Below are 17,297 nucleotides of genomic sequence, written 5' to 3'. Positions count from 1 at the left end.
GGGATGACAGCCGCGGGCAAGCCAGGGCTTCATAAACGCACGAGACACGTACGCACACTCGAGGAGAGAACCTCGAATGACCCCCATGCTCCTCGCCTCACTACAGGAGGGGAGGAACCCCGAGCAAGGCTCACCGCAAACGCTAGCTGATAGAGGTTACATGTGGGACGACAGCCGTGGACTAGCCAGGGCCCCAAAAACGTACGAGACACGCACGCTCACCCGAGGAGAGATCCCCGAATGACCCCCATGCTCCTCGCCTCCGGAGAGGGGAGGAACCCCAGGCCCGGCTCACCGCAAACGCTAGCGCTGCTCACCTAAGCCGTGGGTCGGCGTCATAAGACTACCTCTTATTGCGAGTCCCTAAGCTGACAAGCTAGGGTGAGGCCGGTGGCGAGTCCGCTGTTGGCCCTACCAAGATAACCCCTCCAACATCATCTGACGCTAGGAATGGGTGGTGGTTCGGGACAAGGTCCCAGCGGCGCGGAGGCCGACGCAGACTCACAAACGCAGCTAGCCGTGACCAGAAGTCCGCAATCACCTCCACACCGATCCTTCGCACAACAGCAACCTCCGCAGTCCGGTCTGCAGCATCACGGCAAGCGTAAAGGCGCTGTCGGCCGTATTCCAGGGCCGCCACAGCAGCCAAGCACACGATGTCCCACACCGCCTGCGATAGCCCTGGTGGCGCCTGTACTAACCACAACTGGTTCCGTGTGATGTCCACATTCGCATGCTCCCGCATCACATCACGCAGAGCCTCCGCCACCACACAGTCCCAGAAGTGATGAACCCTAGCCCCAGCAGTCATCTGAGTCCCACACGGGCATTTCTCCACGCGTCCATCTGCGGCCCACGCCGCAAGCATCCCAAAGCCCGTGAACCCATTGACTGCCAGACGCCAGAGCGGTTCCTTGTGTCGCGGCTCCCACACCAACGCCCACAGCCGCGCCAGGGCCGCCCGCAGCGCATGAATCGCTTCCGCTGGCGGCGCGGCGCCGCTGTAGGCCTCCTGGATGAAGGCCAAGTGACGCACGCGGAGCGCGTCGTACGCAGGCGCAAGTTGAAGCTGGGTTGCCTGCTTCACCGTAAGGGTCAGCAAGGGCACGTCAGCCGCGCCATGCCGCCACCCCAGGCTCTGCGCAAGCAGCAGCCATACCTGGGGGGCAGGAGGCGCGGAGGCCGCGCCGCCAGGCGCATGCAGTGTGGCCGACGCCGCCACCCTCCACGCCGCCGGTACACGGGCCAGCAGCGCGGAGAACTGGGCAGCAGCATCCGGGCCGGACTGCAGCTCCGGCGGCACGCGCGCCATATCCGTAATGCGCAGGATGGGGCGCAGGACGGACCGCTTGTACTGTATAGTGCAGCGACGTGCGAGGCGCGGCCCGAGCGCACCAGCCGGCTTGGAAGCCACCAGCTGGCGCACCGCGGCCAGCGCCTCCCAGCACCGCACTGCCGTGCCGAGCGTGAGCAGACCCGGCAGCGCCATGAGAGCTGGGAAGTCACGTTCCAAGCCACCCGCCTGAAGCCCCGCCGCACACGGCAAGACTGGATTGCCCCAGAGCGGAAGTGCAAAGCACCAGGGCCCTGGCACCAGCACAGCCGGGCGTAGGATTGTGACCGGAGGCAGGTAGCTGAGGGCACCCAGGAGGCGCACGAGGGCCGGGCAGGTTGCCGCCACCGGCTGGCCGAAGATTGCACAGCCATCGGCAGCGGGTCCGACACCGCCGGCCGCCCGCTGCATCGTCAGGACGCAGAGGGGGTGGGCGGCCGTGTGTAGCTGCTGCACCAGGGCGGTGGCGGCGGCTGTCCACGGCGGTACGTAGGTGCCAGCCGCAGAGCCGTGCATGTGCTGCAGCCAGCGCACAGCCAACACAGCGTGTCGGGCGCGCACGTGTTCCACCACCGGCAGCAGTCCAAAGCCGCCATCGCGTGGCGGCAGGGCGACGCAGTCGGAGGGGAGGCCGGGAGGTCGGGCCCGGCCAGCACCTTGCGGCGTGGCAACGATGATGCGGCGGTCCACAAACCGCACAAGCGTTATGAGGAAGTCTGCCAAAACCGTCTGCGGCGGCAGACCCGCAAACTCCATATGGTAGAGCACACGGCTGACGGCGTAGGAGGAGGCACAGAAGCCACGGCCAAAGGCAGTTAGGGGGAGGCCGCAGAGCGTCCCCAGGGTGCCAATGGCAGGGGAGAGGGAAGGAGCCCCCTGGGCTGCAGCCGTGCCAAGTGGGAGGTCGTAGAAGACCACACCCAGCGTGCGCGAGTGCGAGACTACGCGCAAGCCATGCGCCATAGCAACTGTGTTGGGCGGGGCAGGCGCGGCTACGGCACCGCCAGCACCCGCGGCAGAGCCGCCGGCCGTCACGCCACCAGTGACCACAACACCGGCAGCTGCCCAAACCGCGCCCGCCCGAGAAGGCACCGCACCACCGGCAGCCAAGATGCCCCCACCAGAGTGGCTGGTGCCGGGGCCGCCGCCAGCCACCGCGCCACCAGCCGCCGCGCCGCCGGCAGCCATGCCGCCGGCAGCTGCCACACTGGTCGCCGCCACGCCGTGAGCTGCCATGTTGCCAGCCGCTGCGCCGCCAGCCGCCAAGCCAGCAGCGACAGCGCGGGTGGGAGCAGGAGTGGCGCGGCGCCGTGCACCGATGGGCAGAAGCTCCACTTTGTCGAGGTTAAGGCGCTGCCCAGAGGCGGCGCGGAAGGTCTCCATAGCTGCCAGGAAACCAGGCACGTTGGCCATCCGACGCAAGAACGGCGCAGCGTCGCCCGCAAAGGCAGTAGCTACGAGGCGGATATCCGCCCAGGAGACACCAAAGCCCGCGCGGTCGAGGTAGGCGAAGAGGGCCTGGGCCGGCGCCAAGTACAGAGGAGGCGCCAGCGGGCACCCCTGCCGTACGCCCGCAATGATGAGGACGAAGGCCGACAGGTAGCCGTTAGCCAGGGCGGCAGAGCGCGTGCCCGTAAGCAGCAGTTTGACCCAGGCCAGGAAGCCACTGCCAACGCCCATGACTGCCAAGCACCGGTACAGGAAGTTGCGGTCCAGGGTGTCGTAGGCTTTGTAGAAGTCCAGGAAGGCCACAACGCCGCGGTCAGCGTCAGCGGTGCTGCCCGCAGCGCCCCCGCCCCCGCCCCCGCCACCGCCGCCAGGGCCACCGCCTTCGGCCACCCGCATGAGCTCCGGCAGAAGCTGCAGCAGTAGGACGTTATCGGCGATGCGGCGCCCGGGCAGGAAGGCTGTCTGGGCGGGGTGGATGACGGTGCTGAAGACGGGGATGAGCCGCCTGGCGAGGACGCGGGCCAGCGTGCGGTAGTCCGTGCCGAGCAGCGTAATGGGCCGATACGACGAAGGCTGCAGGGGGTCCCCGGGCTTGCTGAAGCATGTAATGACGCCATCGAGGAAGCCGCGTGGGGGAGCACCAGCAGCGAGGGAGGCCGTGAACACACGCGCAAGCACGCGTGCCGTGGGGCCCCCCAGTTCCCGGTACAACTCAGCCGGGATGCCGTCACGGCCCGGGGTGCTGCCAGCCGGCGCCGCCGCCAGGGCAGCCTCCACCTCAGCTGAACTCACTGTGTCGGCGCCAAGCCGCACAGCGTCCTCGTCAGTGCAGCGCCGCCCAAATGCTGCAAGGGCCGCAAGTACGCGGTCACAGGCGTCCGGGTCCGTAGCCACCGCAGCACTGATGCGCCGCCAGTAGTCGACAATATGTGTGGGGATTTCGGGAAGGGAGTCACACACACTGCCGTCCGGGCGCCGGATTGCCGCAATGCGCGCGGCGCCGCCAGGGGGCCGCACAAGCCGCGTGATCGCAGGCGAAGCCGTCTCGCGGGTGCGCAGCCACTGGAGGCGGGCGGCACGAGCGTGCCGAGCGACCGCGCGCTGCGCCGCTGCGGCAGCCGCGGAGCGCGCGGCGACGGCCGCAGCAGCAGCCTGAGCAGCATCGGGGCCTCCAGCCTCTACCACCGCTAGGGCGGCCGCCTCAGCAGCACGGGCCGCCGCCTCCTCCGCTGTCTCCTCAAGGATGCGGCCACGGGCGATGCGGTTAAGGCGGCCAACCGTGCGCACCAGGTCGCGCTTGTAGGCCACAAACCACCGCAGCAACGGCGCCGGCGCCTCGGGGGCGGCGGCACAGGCGCCGCGGTTCCAGTCGAGCAGCGAGCGGCGCAGGTCGGGGAACGCGAGGTAGGCATCACTGAGCCGCCGCAAGCCAGGGCCAGGAGAGACGGCACCGTCGACTGGGGCAAGGGTGGCCACAACCAGGCGATGATCGGACGGTCGGCCAGGCACATGGGCGCACGCACGCAGCGACGACAGCAGCTCCGGAGAGAGCATGATGCGGTCAATGCGAGAGGCACCCATATGGTTGATGAAGGTGAAGGACCGGCGGGTAGGGTGCAGGTGGCGGAAGGAGTCCACAGGGGAGGCGCAGGTGGAGGCGAAGAGGGAGGTCGTGCCGGGGTCCAGGAGGCGGCCGCCGCGATGGAGGGTGTCAATGGCGGCGTTGCATACGAAGTTGTAGTCACCAGCCCACACCTTGAGGCCAGGCAGCGTGGCAGCCGGCGCAAGGTGGTCGGCAATGAAGCGGCGCTGGGCCGCTGGGTCGCCCGAGGGAAGGTAGACAGAGGCAAGCACTAGGGAGTGGCCGCCCCAAGCGAGAGGGAGGAGGAGAAGGCGGCTGGCGGCGGCCGGGTCGAGGGCGGGAGGCGTTGCCGGGGTCACCACGCCACGGGAGATGAGGGAGGCACGGATGAGGATGGCGACGCCACCGGTACGTGACGAGTCGGCAGGGCCCCACCATGCATACCAGCCACCCAGTCGGAGCTGCTGTGAGGCGAGACGCAGTTTAACCTGCGCCTCCGATATCACGTCGACCGTTGTGTGTGTCTCCTGGAGACACACGATGTCCAAGCGCTGCTGCGCCCAACACCGCAATAGGGCCGCCAGGCGGACAGGCGTGTCACTCCCGCCACCCAGCAGCCCCCGCACGTTGTGCGAACCAACACGCAAGGGCGCGAGCAGGGCCTGGGCGCCACGCCTGCTGTGGCGTGGCATTTAGGAGTCGGCCGAGTCGGCGTCACCAGCGCCACCAGGCGCCAGGACGCTGTACCGGTTGTGGAGCAGGGTGGGCGGCGGCGCCCGGCGGCGCGGCGGCGGTCCCTCAGGCACCTGGGCTTGCTCTGGCAGAGCCTGACGCTTGGCCGGCTCCGCCCCTGGCGAGGCACTGCGCTGGCGGCGACGGCTGGGCACCACGCTCCACCCGCCGTCGCCGGCACCGTCGCCCGGGCGCGGCGCATTGCTGCTGGTGCGCCCATCCCCGGTCAGGGTGCTGCCATCACCGGCTGGGACGCGACCGGCCCGTCGGCGGAAGACGCGACCGCTGCGGGTGCGGTGGTCCACGCGCTCCCCAGAGTTATCCGCAGAGGCGCCCCTGTGGCTGCCGCCCAACTTGCCAGAAGCCCCGCCATTCGTGCCACGCGAGGCGCTGCTGCTGCGGCGGCTGCGGGCGTGGCTGCGGGTGTGCGTGTGGCTGCGGCCCGGGCTGCGGCTGCGGCTGCGGCCGCGGCTGCGGCTGGCGCCGCGGCTGGTGATGCTGCGGCCCCGGCTGTTGCTGCGGTCGCGGCGAGTGCGGCTGTGGCTGCGACTGCCGCTGTGCTGGCGGCGGGAGCTAGCGCCGCGGCCGCCGCCGCCACGAGGGGTGCCGGACGGCGCAGCACCGCTGCCCTGGACGGCGCTGGGGCCATCCGCACGCGCGGCCGTAGCCGCAGCCGGGGCCGCGGCGGCCGGGACAAAGCGAATAGAGGTTACATGTGGGAGGACAGCCACAGGCAAGCCAGGGCTTCATAAACGCACGAGACACGTACGCACATTCGAGGAGAGAACCTCGAATGACCCCCATGCTCCTCGCCTCACTAAAGGAGGGGAGGAACCCCGAGCAAGGCTCACCGCAAACGCTAGCGCTGCTCACCTAAGCCGCGGGTCGGCGTCAGACTGACGGCCACTTTGCAAAGTGCAACTCCTACCCCAAAACACCAGCACCAACAGGGCAGGGCCCTCACACTGTTGGGTGCAGCCCGAAGCTGCATCCTGCAGACGGCCTAGGGCCGTGCAAGTTCGCTGAACCACGAGGACCAGCCGGTCCGACCCACCAGACAGCACAAGCCACAGCGCCCGCAACCTAGCGCAGGCGGTGCAGGCACGCCCACCGCCCAACCAAGTCCACACATCCTCGCAACACCCTAGCACAGCAGACAGCGCCAGCCAGCCTTCGCTTAGTCGGCCTGCGCCAGCCAGCCTTCGCTGGACTGCCTTCGCCAGACTGCATTCGCCAAGCAGGTCTCTCCACTGGCTACACCACGAGGTGTGTAGATGCGCCCACAGCTCCAGCCGCCGCCGCCCGGAAGACGCCGGTCCTGGCTCCCGCCGCAGCGTGCCCCTGTTCACGCGCAGCGAGCCCGGCGCCACGTCAGGCCGCGGCAGCAGCCCACAGCAACAGTCGCCAGCAGCTCCAATCGGCCCTCCGTTACCGAAAGAGCCGCCCAGCGACACGCCACAGCAAGCCCGGCAGCAGCGAGCGCCCCGCCAGAAGCATCGCGAAGCCATGAGGACGAGGTCGATCGGCGAGCAGGCGCGCCACCCACGCTAGGTCGCGAAGGCTCCACGGTGTGAAGTCATGATGTTCGGCAAAGATTGCCAGAGCGGGGGCCGCTCGGCAGGACGGCGACGATGATGCCGCCGACTGAGTGGCGCGCCGCAGCCAGAGCAGTACTGACGCACTACAGCTGACCTAAGCAACGCCAGGGACGCCATGGAGGCGCCACAGGGGGTTGGCGCGGCCACGAAGGCCGGCCAGGAACTACTACCGACAAGGAGGGTCAGGGCGCCGAGGCGCCCTAACGCAACCAAGCGGAGTAGAACGACAAAGCTGATAGAGGTTACATGTGGGACGACAGCCGTGGACTAGCCAGGGCCCCAAAAACGTACGAGACACGCACGCTCACCCGAGGAGAGATCCCCGAATGACCCCCATGCTCCTCGCCTCCGGAGAGGGGAGGAACCCCAGGCCCGGCTCACCGCAAACGCTAGCGCTGCTCACCTAAGCCGTGGGTCGGCGTCATAAGACTACCTCTTGCGAGTCCCTAAGCTGACAAGCTAGGGTGAGGCCGGTGGCGAGTCCGCTGTTGGCCCTACCAAGATAACCCCTCCAACATCATCTGACGCTAGGAATGGGTGCTGGTTCGGGACAAGGTCCCAGCGGCGCGGAGGCCGACGCAGACTCACAAACGCAGCTAGCCGTGACCAGAAGTCCGCAATCACCTCCACACCGATCCTTCGCACAACAGCAACCTCCGCAGTCCGGTCTGCAGCATCACGGCAAGCGTAAAGGCGCTGTCGGCCGTATTCCAGGGCCGCCACAGCAGCCAAGCACACGATGTCCCACACCGCCTGCGATAGCCCTGGTGGCGCCTGTACTAACCACAACTGGTTCCGTGTGATGTCCACATTCGCATGCTCCCGCATCACATCACGCAGAGCCTCCGCCACCACACAGTCCCAGAAGTGATGAACCCTAGCGCCAGCAGTCATCTGAGTCCCACACGGGCATTTCTCCACGCGTCCATCTGCGGCCCACGCCGCAAGCATCCCAAAGCCCGTGAACCCATTGACTGCCAGACGCCAGAGCGGTTCCTTGTGTCGCGGCTCCCACACCAACGCCCACAGCCGCGCCAGGGCCGCCCGCAGCGCATGAATCGCTTCCGCTGGCGGCGCGGCGCCGCTGTAGGCCTCCTGGATGAAGGCCAAGTGACGCACGCGGAGCGCGTCGTACGCAGGCGCAAGTTGAAGCTGGGTTGCCTGCTTCACCGTAAGGGTCAGCAAGGGCACGTCAGCCGCGCCATGCCGCCACCCCAGGCTCTGCGCAAGCAGCAGCCATACCTGGGGGGCAGGAGGCGCGGAGGCCGCGCCGCCAGGCGCATGCAGTGTGGCCGACGCCGCCACCCTCCACGCCGCCGGTACACGGGCCAGCAGCGCGGAGAACTGGGCAGCAGCATCCGGGCCGGACTGCAGCTCCGGCGGCACGCGCGCCATATCCGTAATGCGCAGGATGGGGCGCAGGACGGACCGCTTGTACTGTATAGTGCAGCGACGTGCGAGGCGCGGCCCGAGCGCACCAGCCGGCTTGGAAGCCACCAGCTGGCGCACCGCGGCCAGCGCCTCCCAGCACCGCACTGCCGTGCCGAGCGTGAGCAGACCCGGCAGCGCCATGAGAGCTGGGAAGTCACGTTCCAAGCCACCCGCCTGAAGCCCCGCCGCACACGGCAAGACTGGATTGCCCCAGAGCGGAAGTGCAAAGCACCAGGGCCCTGGCACCAGCACAGCCGGGCGTAGGATTGTGACCGGAGGCAGGTAGCTGAGGGCACCCAGGACAAAGCTGATAGAGGTTACATGTGGGACGACAGCCGTGGACTAGCCAGGGCCCCAAAAACGTACGAGACACGCACGCTCACCCGAGGAGAGATCCCCGAATGACCCCCATGCTCCTCGCCTCCGGAGAGGGGAGGAACCCCAGGCCCGGCTCACCGCAAACGCTAGCGCTGCTCACCTAAGCCGTGGGTCGGCGTCATAAGACTACCTCTTGCGAGTCCCTAAGCTGACAAGCTAGGGTGAGGCCGGTGGCGAGTCCGCTGTTGGCCCTACCAAGATAACCCCTCCAACATCATCTGACGCTAGGAATGGGTGCTGGTTCGGGACAAGGTCCCAGCGGCGCGGAGGCCGACGCAGACTCACAAACGCAGCTAGCCGTGACCAGAAGTCCGCAATCACCTCCACACCGATCCTTCGCACAACAGCAACCTCCGCAGTCCGGTCTGCAGCATCACGGCAAGCGTAAAGGCGCTGTCGGCCGTATTCCAGGGCCGCCACAGCAGCCAAGCACACGATGTCCCACACCGCCTGCGATAGCCCTGGTGGCGCCTGTACTAACCACAACTGGTTCCGTGTGATGTCCACATTCGCATGCTCCCGCATCACATCACGCAGAGCCTCCGCCACCACACAGTCCCAGAAGTGATGAACCCTAGCGCCAGCAGTCATCTGAGTCCCACACGGGCATTTCTCCACGCGTCCATCTGCGGCCCACGCCGCAAGCATCCCAAAGCCCGTGAACCCATTGACTGCCAGACGCCAGAGCGGTTCCTTGTGTCGCGGCTCCCACACCAACGCCCACAGCCGCGCCAGGGCCGCCCGCAGCGCATGAATCGCTTCCGCTGGCGGCGCGGCGCCGCTGTAGGCCTCCTGGATGAAGGCCAAGTGACGCACGCGGAGCGCGTCGTACGCAGGCGCAAGTTGAAGCTGGGTTGCCTGCTTCACCGTAAGGGTCAGCAAGGGCACGTCAGCCGCGCCATGCCGCCACCCCAGGCTCTGCGCAAGCAGCAGCCATACCCGGGGGGCAGGAGGCGCGGAGGCCGCGCCGCCAGGCGCATGCAGTGTGGCCGACGCCGCCACCCTCCACGCCGCCGGTACACGGGCCAGCAGCGCGGAGAACTGGGCAGCAGCATCCGGGCCGGACTGCAGCTCCGGCGGCACGCGCGCCATATCCGTAATGCGCAGGATGGGGCGCAGGACGGACCGCTTGTACTGTATAGTGCAGCGACGTGCGAGGCGCGGCCCGAGCGCACCAGCCGGCTTGGAAGCCACCAGCTGGCGCACCGCGGCCAGCGCCTCCCAGCACCGTACTGCCGTGCCGAGCGTGAGCAGACCCGGCAGCGCCATGAGAGCTGGGAAGTCACGTTCCAAGCCACCCGCCTGAAGCCCCGCCGCACACGGCAAGACTGGATTGCCCCAGAGCGGAAGTGCAAAGCACCAGGGCCCTGGCACCAGCACAGCCGGGCGTAGGATTGTGACCGGAGGCAGGTAGCTGAGGGCACCCAGGAGGCGCACGAGGGCCGGGCAGGTTGCCGCCACCGGCTGGCCGAAGATTGCACAGCCATCGGCAGCGGGTCCGACACCGCCGGCCGCCCGCTGCATCGTCAGGACGCAGAGCTGATAGAGGTTACATGTGGGACGACAGCCGTGGACTAGCCAGGGCCCCAAAAACGTACGAGACACGCACGCTCACCCGAGGAGAGATCCCCGAATGACCCCCATGCTCCTCGCCTCCGGAGAGGGGAGGAACCCCAGGCCCGGCTCACCGCAAACGCTAGCGCTGCTCACCTAAGCCGTGGGTCGGCGTCATAAGACTACCTCTTGCGAGTCCCTAAGCTGACAAGCTAGGGTGAGGCCGGTGGCGAGTCCGCTGTTGGCCCTACCAAGATAACCCCTCCAACATCATCTGACGCTAGGAATGGGTGCTGGTTCGGGACAAGGTCCCAGCGGCGCGGAGGCCGACGCAGACTCACAAACGCAGCTAGCCGTGACCAGAAGTCCGCAATCACCTCCACACCGATCCTTCGCACAACAGCAACCTCCGCAGTCCAGTCTGCAGCATCACGGCAAGCGTAAAGGCGCTGTCGGCCGTATTCCAGGGCCGCCACAGCAGCCAAGCACACGATGTCCCACACCGCCTGCGATAGCCCTGGTGGCGCCTGTACTAACCACAACTGGTTCCGTGTGATGTCCACATTCGCATGCTCCCGCATCACATCACGCAGAGCCTCCGCCACCACACAGTCCCAGAAGTGATGAACCCTAGCGCCAGCAGTCATCTGAGTCCCACACGGGCATTTCTCCACGCGTCCATCTGCGGCCCACGCCGCAAGCATCCCAAAGCCCGTGAACCCATTGACTGCCAGACGCCAGAGCGGTTCCTTGTGTCGCGGCTCCCACACCAACGCCCACAGCCGCGCCAGGGCCGCCCGCAGCGCATGAATCGCTTCCGCTGGCGGCGCGGCGCCGCTGTAGGCCTCCTGGATGAAGGCCAAGTGACGCACGCGGAGCGCGTCGTACGCAGGCGCAAGTTGAAGCTGGGTTGCCTGCTTCACCGTAAGGGTCAGCAAGGGCACGTCAGCCGCGCCATGCCGCCACCCCAGGCTCTGCGCAAGCAGCAGCCATACCTGGGGGGCAGGAGGCGCGGAGGCCGCGCCGCCAGGCGCATGCAATGTGGCCGACGCCGCCACCCTCCACGCCGCCGGTACACGGGCCAGCAGCGCGGAGAATTGGGCAGCAGCATCCGGGCCGGACTGCAGCTCCGGCGGCACGCGCGCCATATCCGCAATGCGCAGGATGGGGCGCAGGACGGACCGCTTGTACTGCATAGTGCAGCGACGCGCGAGGCGCGGCCCCAGCGCACCAGCCGGCTTGGAAGCCACCAGCTGGCGCACCGCGGCCAGCGCCTCCCAGCACCGCACTGCCGTGCCGAGCGTGAGCAGACCCGGCAGCGCCATGAGAGCCGGGAAGTCACGTTCCAAGCCACCCGCCTGAAGCCCCGCCGCACACGGCAAGACAGGATTGCCCCAGAGCGGAAGTGCAAAGCACCAGGGCCCGGGCACCAGCACAGCCGGGCGTAGGATGGTGACCGGAGGCAGGTAGCTGAGGGCACCCAGGAGGCGCACGAGGGCCGGGCAGGTTGCCGCCACCGGCTGGCCGAAGATTGCACAGCCATCGGCAGCGGGTCCGACACCGCCGGCCGCCCGCTGCATCGTCAGGACGCAGAGGGGGTGGGCGGCCGTGTGTAGCTGCTGCACCAGGGCGGTGGCGGCGGCTGTCCACGGCGGTACGTAGGTGCCGGCCGCAGAGCCGTGCATGTGCTGCAGCCAGCGCACAGCCAACACAGCGTGCCGGGCGCGCACGTGTTCCACCACCGGCAGCAGTCCAAAGCCGCCATCGCGTGGCGGCAGGGCGACGCAGTCGGAGGGGAGGCCGGGAAGTCGGGCCCGGCCAGCACCTTGCGGCGTGGCAACGATGATGCGGCGGTCCACAAACCGCACAAGCGTTTTGAGGAAGTCTGCCAAAACCGTCTGCGGCGGCAGACCCGCAAACTCCATATGGTAGAGCACACGGCTGACGGCGTAGGAGGAGGCACAGAAGCCACGGCCAAAGGCAGTTAGGGGGAGGCCGCAGAGCGTCCCCAGGGTGCCAATGGCAGGGGAGAGGGAAGGAGCCCCCTGGGCTGCAGCCGTGCCAAGTGGGAGGTCGTAGAAGACCACACCCAGCGTGCGCGAGTGCGAGACTACGCGCAAGCCATGCGCCATAGCAACTGTGTTGGGCGGGGCAGGCGCGGCTACGGCACCGCCAGCACCCGCGGCGGAGCCGCCGGCCGTCACGCCACCAGTGACCACAACACCGGCAGCTGCCCAAACCGCGCCCGCCCGAGAAGGCACCGCACCACCGGCCGCCAAGCTGCCCCCACCAGAGTGGCTGGCGCCGGGGCCGCCGCCAGCCACCGCGACACCAGCCGCCGCGCCGCCGGCAGCCATGCCGCCGGCAGCTGCCACACTGGTCGCCGCCACGCCGTGAGCTGCCATGTTACCAGCCGCTGCGCCGCCAGCCGCCAAGCCAGCAGCGACAGCGCGGGCGGGAGCAGGAGTGGCGCGGCGCCCGTGCACCGATGGGCAGAAGCTCCACTTTGTCGAGGTTAAGGCGCTGCCCAGAGGCGGCGCGGAAGGTCTCCATAGCTGCCAGGAAACCAGGCACGTTGGCCATCCGACGCAAGAACGGCGCAGCGTCGTCCGCAAAGGCAGTAGCTACGAGGCGGATATCCGCCCAGGAGACACCAAAGCCCGCGCGGTCGAGGTAGGCGAAGAGGGCCTGGGCCGGCGCCAAGTACAGAGGAGGCGCCAGCGGGCACCCCTGCCGTACGCCCGCAATGATGAGGACGAAGGCCGACAGGTAGCCGTTAGCCAGGGCGGCAGAGCGCGTGCCCGTAAGCAGCAGTTTGACCCAGGCCAGGAAGCCACTGCCAACGCCCATGACTGCCAAGCACCGGTACAGGAAGTTGCGGTCCAGGGTGTCGTAGGCTTTGTAGAAGTCCAGGAAGGCCACAACGCCGCGGTCAGCGTCAGCGGTGCTGCCCGCAGCGCCCCCGCCCCCGCCCCCGCCACCGCCGCCAGGGCCACCGCCTTCGGCCGACAAAGCTGATAGAGGTTACATGTGGGACGACAGCCGTGGACTAGCCAGGGCCCCAAAAACGTACGAGACACGCACGCTCACCCGAGGAGAGATCCCCGAATGACCCCCATGCTCCTCGCCTCCGGAGAGGGGAGGAACCCCAGGCCCGGCTCACCGCAAACGCTAGCGCTGCTCACCTAAGCCGTGGGTCGGCGTCATAAGACTACCTCTTATTGCGAGTCCCTAAGCTGACAAGCTAGGGTGAGGCCGGTGGCGAGTCCGCTGTTGGCCCTACCAAGATAACCCCTCCAACATCATCTGACGCTAGGAATGGGTGCTGGTTCGGGACAAGGTCCCAGCGGCGCGGAGGCCGACGCAGACTCACAAACGCAGCTAGCCGTGACCAGAAGTCCGCAATCACCTCCACACCGATCCTTCGCACAACAGCAACCTCCGCAGTCCGGTCTGCAGCATCACGGCAAGCGTAAAGGCGCTGTCGGCCGTATTCCAGGGCCGCCACAGCAGCCAAGCACACGATGTCCCACACCGCCTGCGATAGCCCTGGTGGCGCCTGTACTAACCACAACTGGTTCCGTGTGATGTCCACATTCGCATGCTCCCGCATCACATCACGCAGAGCCTCCGCCACCACACAGTCCCAGAAGTGATGAACCCTAGCGCCAGCAGTCATCTGAGTCCCACACGGGCATTTCTCCACGCGTCCATCTGCGGCCCACGCCGCAAGCATCCCAAAGCCCGTGAACCCATTGACTGCCAGACGCCAGAGCGGTTCCTTGTGTCGCGGCTCCCACACCAACGCCCACAGCCGCGCCAGGGCCGCCCGCAGCGCATGAATCGCTTCCGCTGGCGGCGCGGCGCCGCTGTAGGCCTCCTGGATGAAGGCCAAGTGACGCACGCGGAGCGCGTCGTACGCAGGCGCAAGTTGAAGCTGGGTTGCCTGCTTCACCGTAAGGGTCAGCAAGGGCACGTCAGCCGCGCCATGCCGCCACCCCAGGCTCTGCGCAAGCAGCAGCCATACCTGGGGGGCAGGAGGCGCGGAGGCCGCGCCGCCAGGCGCATGCAGTGTGGCCGACGCCGCCACCCTCCACGCCGCCGGTACACGGGCCAGCAGCGCGGAGAACTGGGCAGCAGCATCCGGGCCGGACTGCAGCTCCGGCGGCACGCGCGCCATATCCGTAATGCGCAGGATGGGGCGCAGGACGGACCGCTTGTACTGTATAGTGCAGCGACGTGCGAGGCGCGGCCCGAGCGCACCAGCCGGCTTGGAAGCCACCAGCTGGCGCACCGCGGCCAGCGCCTCCCAGCACCGCACTGCCGTGCCGAGCGTGAGCAGACCCGGCAGCGCCATGAGAGCTGGGAAGTCACGTTCCAAGCCACCCGCCTGAAGCCCCGCCGCACACGGCAAGACTGGATTGCCCCAGAGCGGAAGTGCAAAGCACCAGGGCCCTGGCACCAGCACAGCCGGGCGTAGGATTGTGACCGGAGGCAGGTAGCTGAGGGCACCCAGGAGGCGCACGAGGGCCGGGCAGGTTGCCGCCACCGGCTGGCCGAAGATTGCACAGCCATCGGCAGCGGGTCCGACACCGCCGGCCGCCCGCTGCATCGTCAGGACGCAGAGGGGGTGGGCGGCCGTGTGTAGCTGCTGCACCAGGGCGGTGGCGGCGGCTGTCCACGGCGGTACGTAGGTGCCAGCCGCAGAGCCGTGCATGTGCTGCAGCCAGCGCACAGCCAACACAGCGTGTCGGGCGCGCACGTGTTCCACCACCGGCAGCAGTCCAAAGCCGCCATCGCGTGGCGGCAGGGCGACGCAGTCGGAGGGGAGGCCGGGAGGTCGGGCCCGGCCAGCACCTTGCGGCGTGGCAACGATGATGCGGCGGTCCACAAACCGCACAAGCGTTTTGAGGAAGTCTGCCAAAACCGTCTGCGGCGGCAGACCCGCAAACTCCATATGGTAGAGCACACGGCTGACGGCGTAGGAGGAGGCACAGAAGCCACGGCCAAAGGCAGTTAGGGGGAGGCCGCAGAGCGTCCCCAGGGTGCCAATGGCAGGGGAGAGGGAAGGAGCCCCCTGGGCTGCAGCCGTGCCAAGTGGGAGGTCGTAGAAGACCACACCCAGCGTGCGCGAGTGCGAGACTACGCGCAAGCCATGCGCCATAGCAACTGTGTTGGGCGGGGCAGGCGCGGCTACGGCACCGCCAGCACCCGCGGCAGAGCCGCCGGCCGTCACGCCACCAGTGACCACAACACCGGCAGCTGCCCAAACCGCGCCCGCCCGAGAAGGCACCGCACCACCGGCAGCCAAGATGCCCCCACCAGAGTGGCTGGTGCCGGGGCCGCCGCCAGCCACCGCGCCACCAGCCGCCGCGCCGCCGGCAGCCATGCCGCCGGCAGCTGCCACACTGGTCGCCGCCACGCCGTGAGCTGCCATGTTGCCAGCCGCTGCGCCGCCAGCCGCCAAGCCAGCAGCGACAGCGCGGGTGGGAGCAGGAGTGGCGCGGCGCCGTGCACCGATGGGCAGAAGCTCCACTTTGTCGAGGTTAAGGCGCTGCCCAGAGGCGGCGCGGAAGGTCTCCATAGCTGCCAGGAAACCAGGCACGTTGGCCATCCGACGCAAGAACGGCGCAGCGTCGTCCGCAAAGGCAGTAGCTACGAGGCGGATATCCGCCCAGGAGACACCAAAGCCCGCGCGGTCGAGGTAGGCGAAGAGGGCCTGGGCCGGCGCCAAGTACAGAGGAGGCGCCAGCGGGCACCCCTGCCGTACGCCCGCAATGATGAGGACGAAGGCCGACAGGTAGCCGTTAGCCAGGGCGGCAGAGCGCGTGCCCGTAAGCAGCAGTTTGACCCAGGCCAGGAAGCCACTGCCAACGCCCATGACTGCCAAGCACCGGTACAGGAAGTTGCGGTCCAGGGTGTCGTAGGCTTTGTAGAAGTCCAGGAAGGCCACAACGCCGCGGTCAGCGTCAGCGGTGCTGCCCGCAGCGCCCCCGCCCCCGCCCCCGCCACCGCCGCCAGGGCCACCGCCTTCGGCCACCCGCATGAGCTCCGGCAGAAGCTGCAGCAGTAGGACGTTATCGGCGATGCGGCGCCCGGGCAGGAAGGCTGTCTGGGCGGGGTGGATGACGGTGCTGAAGACGGGGATGAGCCGCCTGGCGAGGACGCGGGCCAGCGTGCGGTAGTCCGTGCCGAGCAGCGTAATGGGCCGATACGACGAAGGCTGCAGGGGGTCCCCGGGCTTGCTGAAGCATGTAATGACGCCATCGAGGAAGCCGCGTGGGGGAGCACCAGCAGCGAGGGAGGCCGTGAACACACGCGCAAGCACGCGTGCCGTGGGGCCCCCCAGTTCCCGGTACAACTCAGCCGGGATGCCGTCACGGCCCGGGGTGCTGCCAGCCGGCGCCGCCGCCAGGGCAGCCTCCACCTCAGCTGAACTCACTGTGTCGGCGCCAAGCCGCACAGCGTCCTCGTCAGTGCAGCGCCGCCCAAATGCTGCAAGGGCCGCAAGTACGCGGTCACAGGCGTCCGGGTCCGTAGCCACCGCAGCACTGATGCGCCGCCAGTAGTCGACAATATGTGTGGGGATTTCGGGAAGGGAGTCACACACACTGCCGTCCGGGCGCCGGATTGCCGCAATGCGCGCGGCGCCGCCAGGGGGCCGCACAAGCCGCGTGATCGCAGGCGAAGCCGTCTCGCGGGTGCGCAGCCACTGGAGGCGGGCGGCACGAGCGTGCCGAGCGACCGCGCGCTGCGCCGCTGCGGCAGCCGCGGAGCGCGCGGCGACGGCCGCAGCAGCAGCCTGAGCAGCATCGGGGCCTCCAGCCTCTACCACCGCTAGGGCGGCCGCCTCAGCAGCACGGGCCGCCGCCTCCTCCGCTGTCTCCTCAAGGATGCGGCCACGGGCGATGCGGTTAAGGCGGCCAACCGTGCGCACCAGGTCGCGCTTGTAGGCCACAAACCACCGCAGCAACGGCGCCGGCGCCTCGGGGGCGGCGGCACAGGCGCCGCGGTTCCAGTCGAGCAGCGAGCGGCGCAGGTCGGGGAACGCGAGGTAGGCATCACTGAGCCGCCGCAAGCCAGGGCCAGGAGAGACGGCACCGTCGACTGGGGCAAGGGTGGCCACAACCAGGCGATGATCGGACGGTCGGCCAGGCACATGGGCGCACGCACGCAGCGACGACAGCAGCTCCGGAGAGAGCATGATGCGGTCAATGCGAGAGGCACCCATATGGTTGAT

The 17,297-nt window shown here is 68.4% G+C and overlaps 3 protein-coding genes across 3 annotated transcripts in view; all 3 read right to left on the bottom strand.

Moving 5' to 3' along the window:
• CHLRE_07g341555v5 (uncharacterized protein) overlaps nt 1–6,927 on the bottom strand; it is a 10,850-nt gene extending 3,923 nt beyond the window's left edge. Inside the window, exons 1-4 of the mRNA XM_043064364.1 lie at nt 6,208–6,927; nt 5,171–5,725; nt 506–4,852; nt 296–317 (exon numbers count right to left, since the gene is read on the bottom strand). Coding sequence (XP_042922944.1) covers nt 296–317; nt 506–4,852; nt 5,171–5,725; nt 6,208–6,228 — 4,945 coding nt within the window. The 5' untranslated portion in view covers nt 6,229–6,927. The remainder of the gene's footprint in view (nt 1–295; nt 318–505; nt 4,853–5,170; nt 5,726–6,207) is intronic.
• CHLRE_07g341554v5 (uncharacterized protein) lies at nt 6,035–10,326 on the bottom strand. The gene is made up of 3 exons (XM_043064363.1): nt 10,214–10,326; nt 7,937–8,364; nt 6,035–7,855 (listed from the first exon to the last, which is right to left on the bottom strand). The coding sequence occupies exons 1-3, from the start codon at nt 10,233–10,235 to the stop codon at nt 7,154–7,156; spliced, it is 1,152 nt and encodes a 383-aa protein (XP_042922945.1). The 5' UTR covers nt 10,236–10,326; the 3' UTR covers nt 6,035–7,153.
• Nucleotides 10,327–10,404: 78 nt separating this feature from the next.
• Nucleotides 10,405–17,297, bottom strand: CHLRE_07g341553v5 (uncharacterized protein). The gene is made up of 5 exons (XM_043064362.1): nt 13,431–17,297; nt 13,221–13,242; nt 12,544–13,071; nt 11,136–12,473; nt 10,405–11,052 (listed from the first exon to the last, which is right to left on the bottom strand). Exons 1-5 carry the CDS (start codon nt 17,286–17,288, stop codon nt 11,003–11,005), a joined length of 5,796 nt encoding a protein of 1,931 aa, XP_042922943.1. The 5' UTR covers nt 17,289–17,297; the 3' UTR covers nt 10,405–11,002.

Source organism: Chlamydomonas reinhardtii, chromosome 7 (genome assembly GCF_000002595.2).
Source record: "Chlamydomonas reinhardtii strain CC-503 cw92 mt+ chromosome 7, whole genome shotgun sequence".
Taxonomy (NCBI): Eukaryota; Viridiplantae; Chlorophyta; class Chlorophyceae; order Chlamydomonadales; family Chlamydomonadaceae; genus Chlamydomonas; species Chlamydomonas reinhardtii.
Note: the sequence above shows the minus strand (reverse complement) of the source record. Positions and strands in the feature narration are given on the sequence as shown.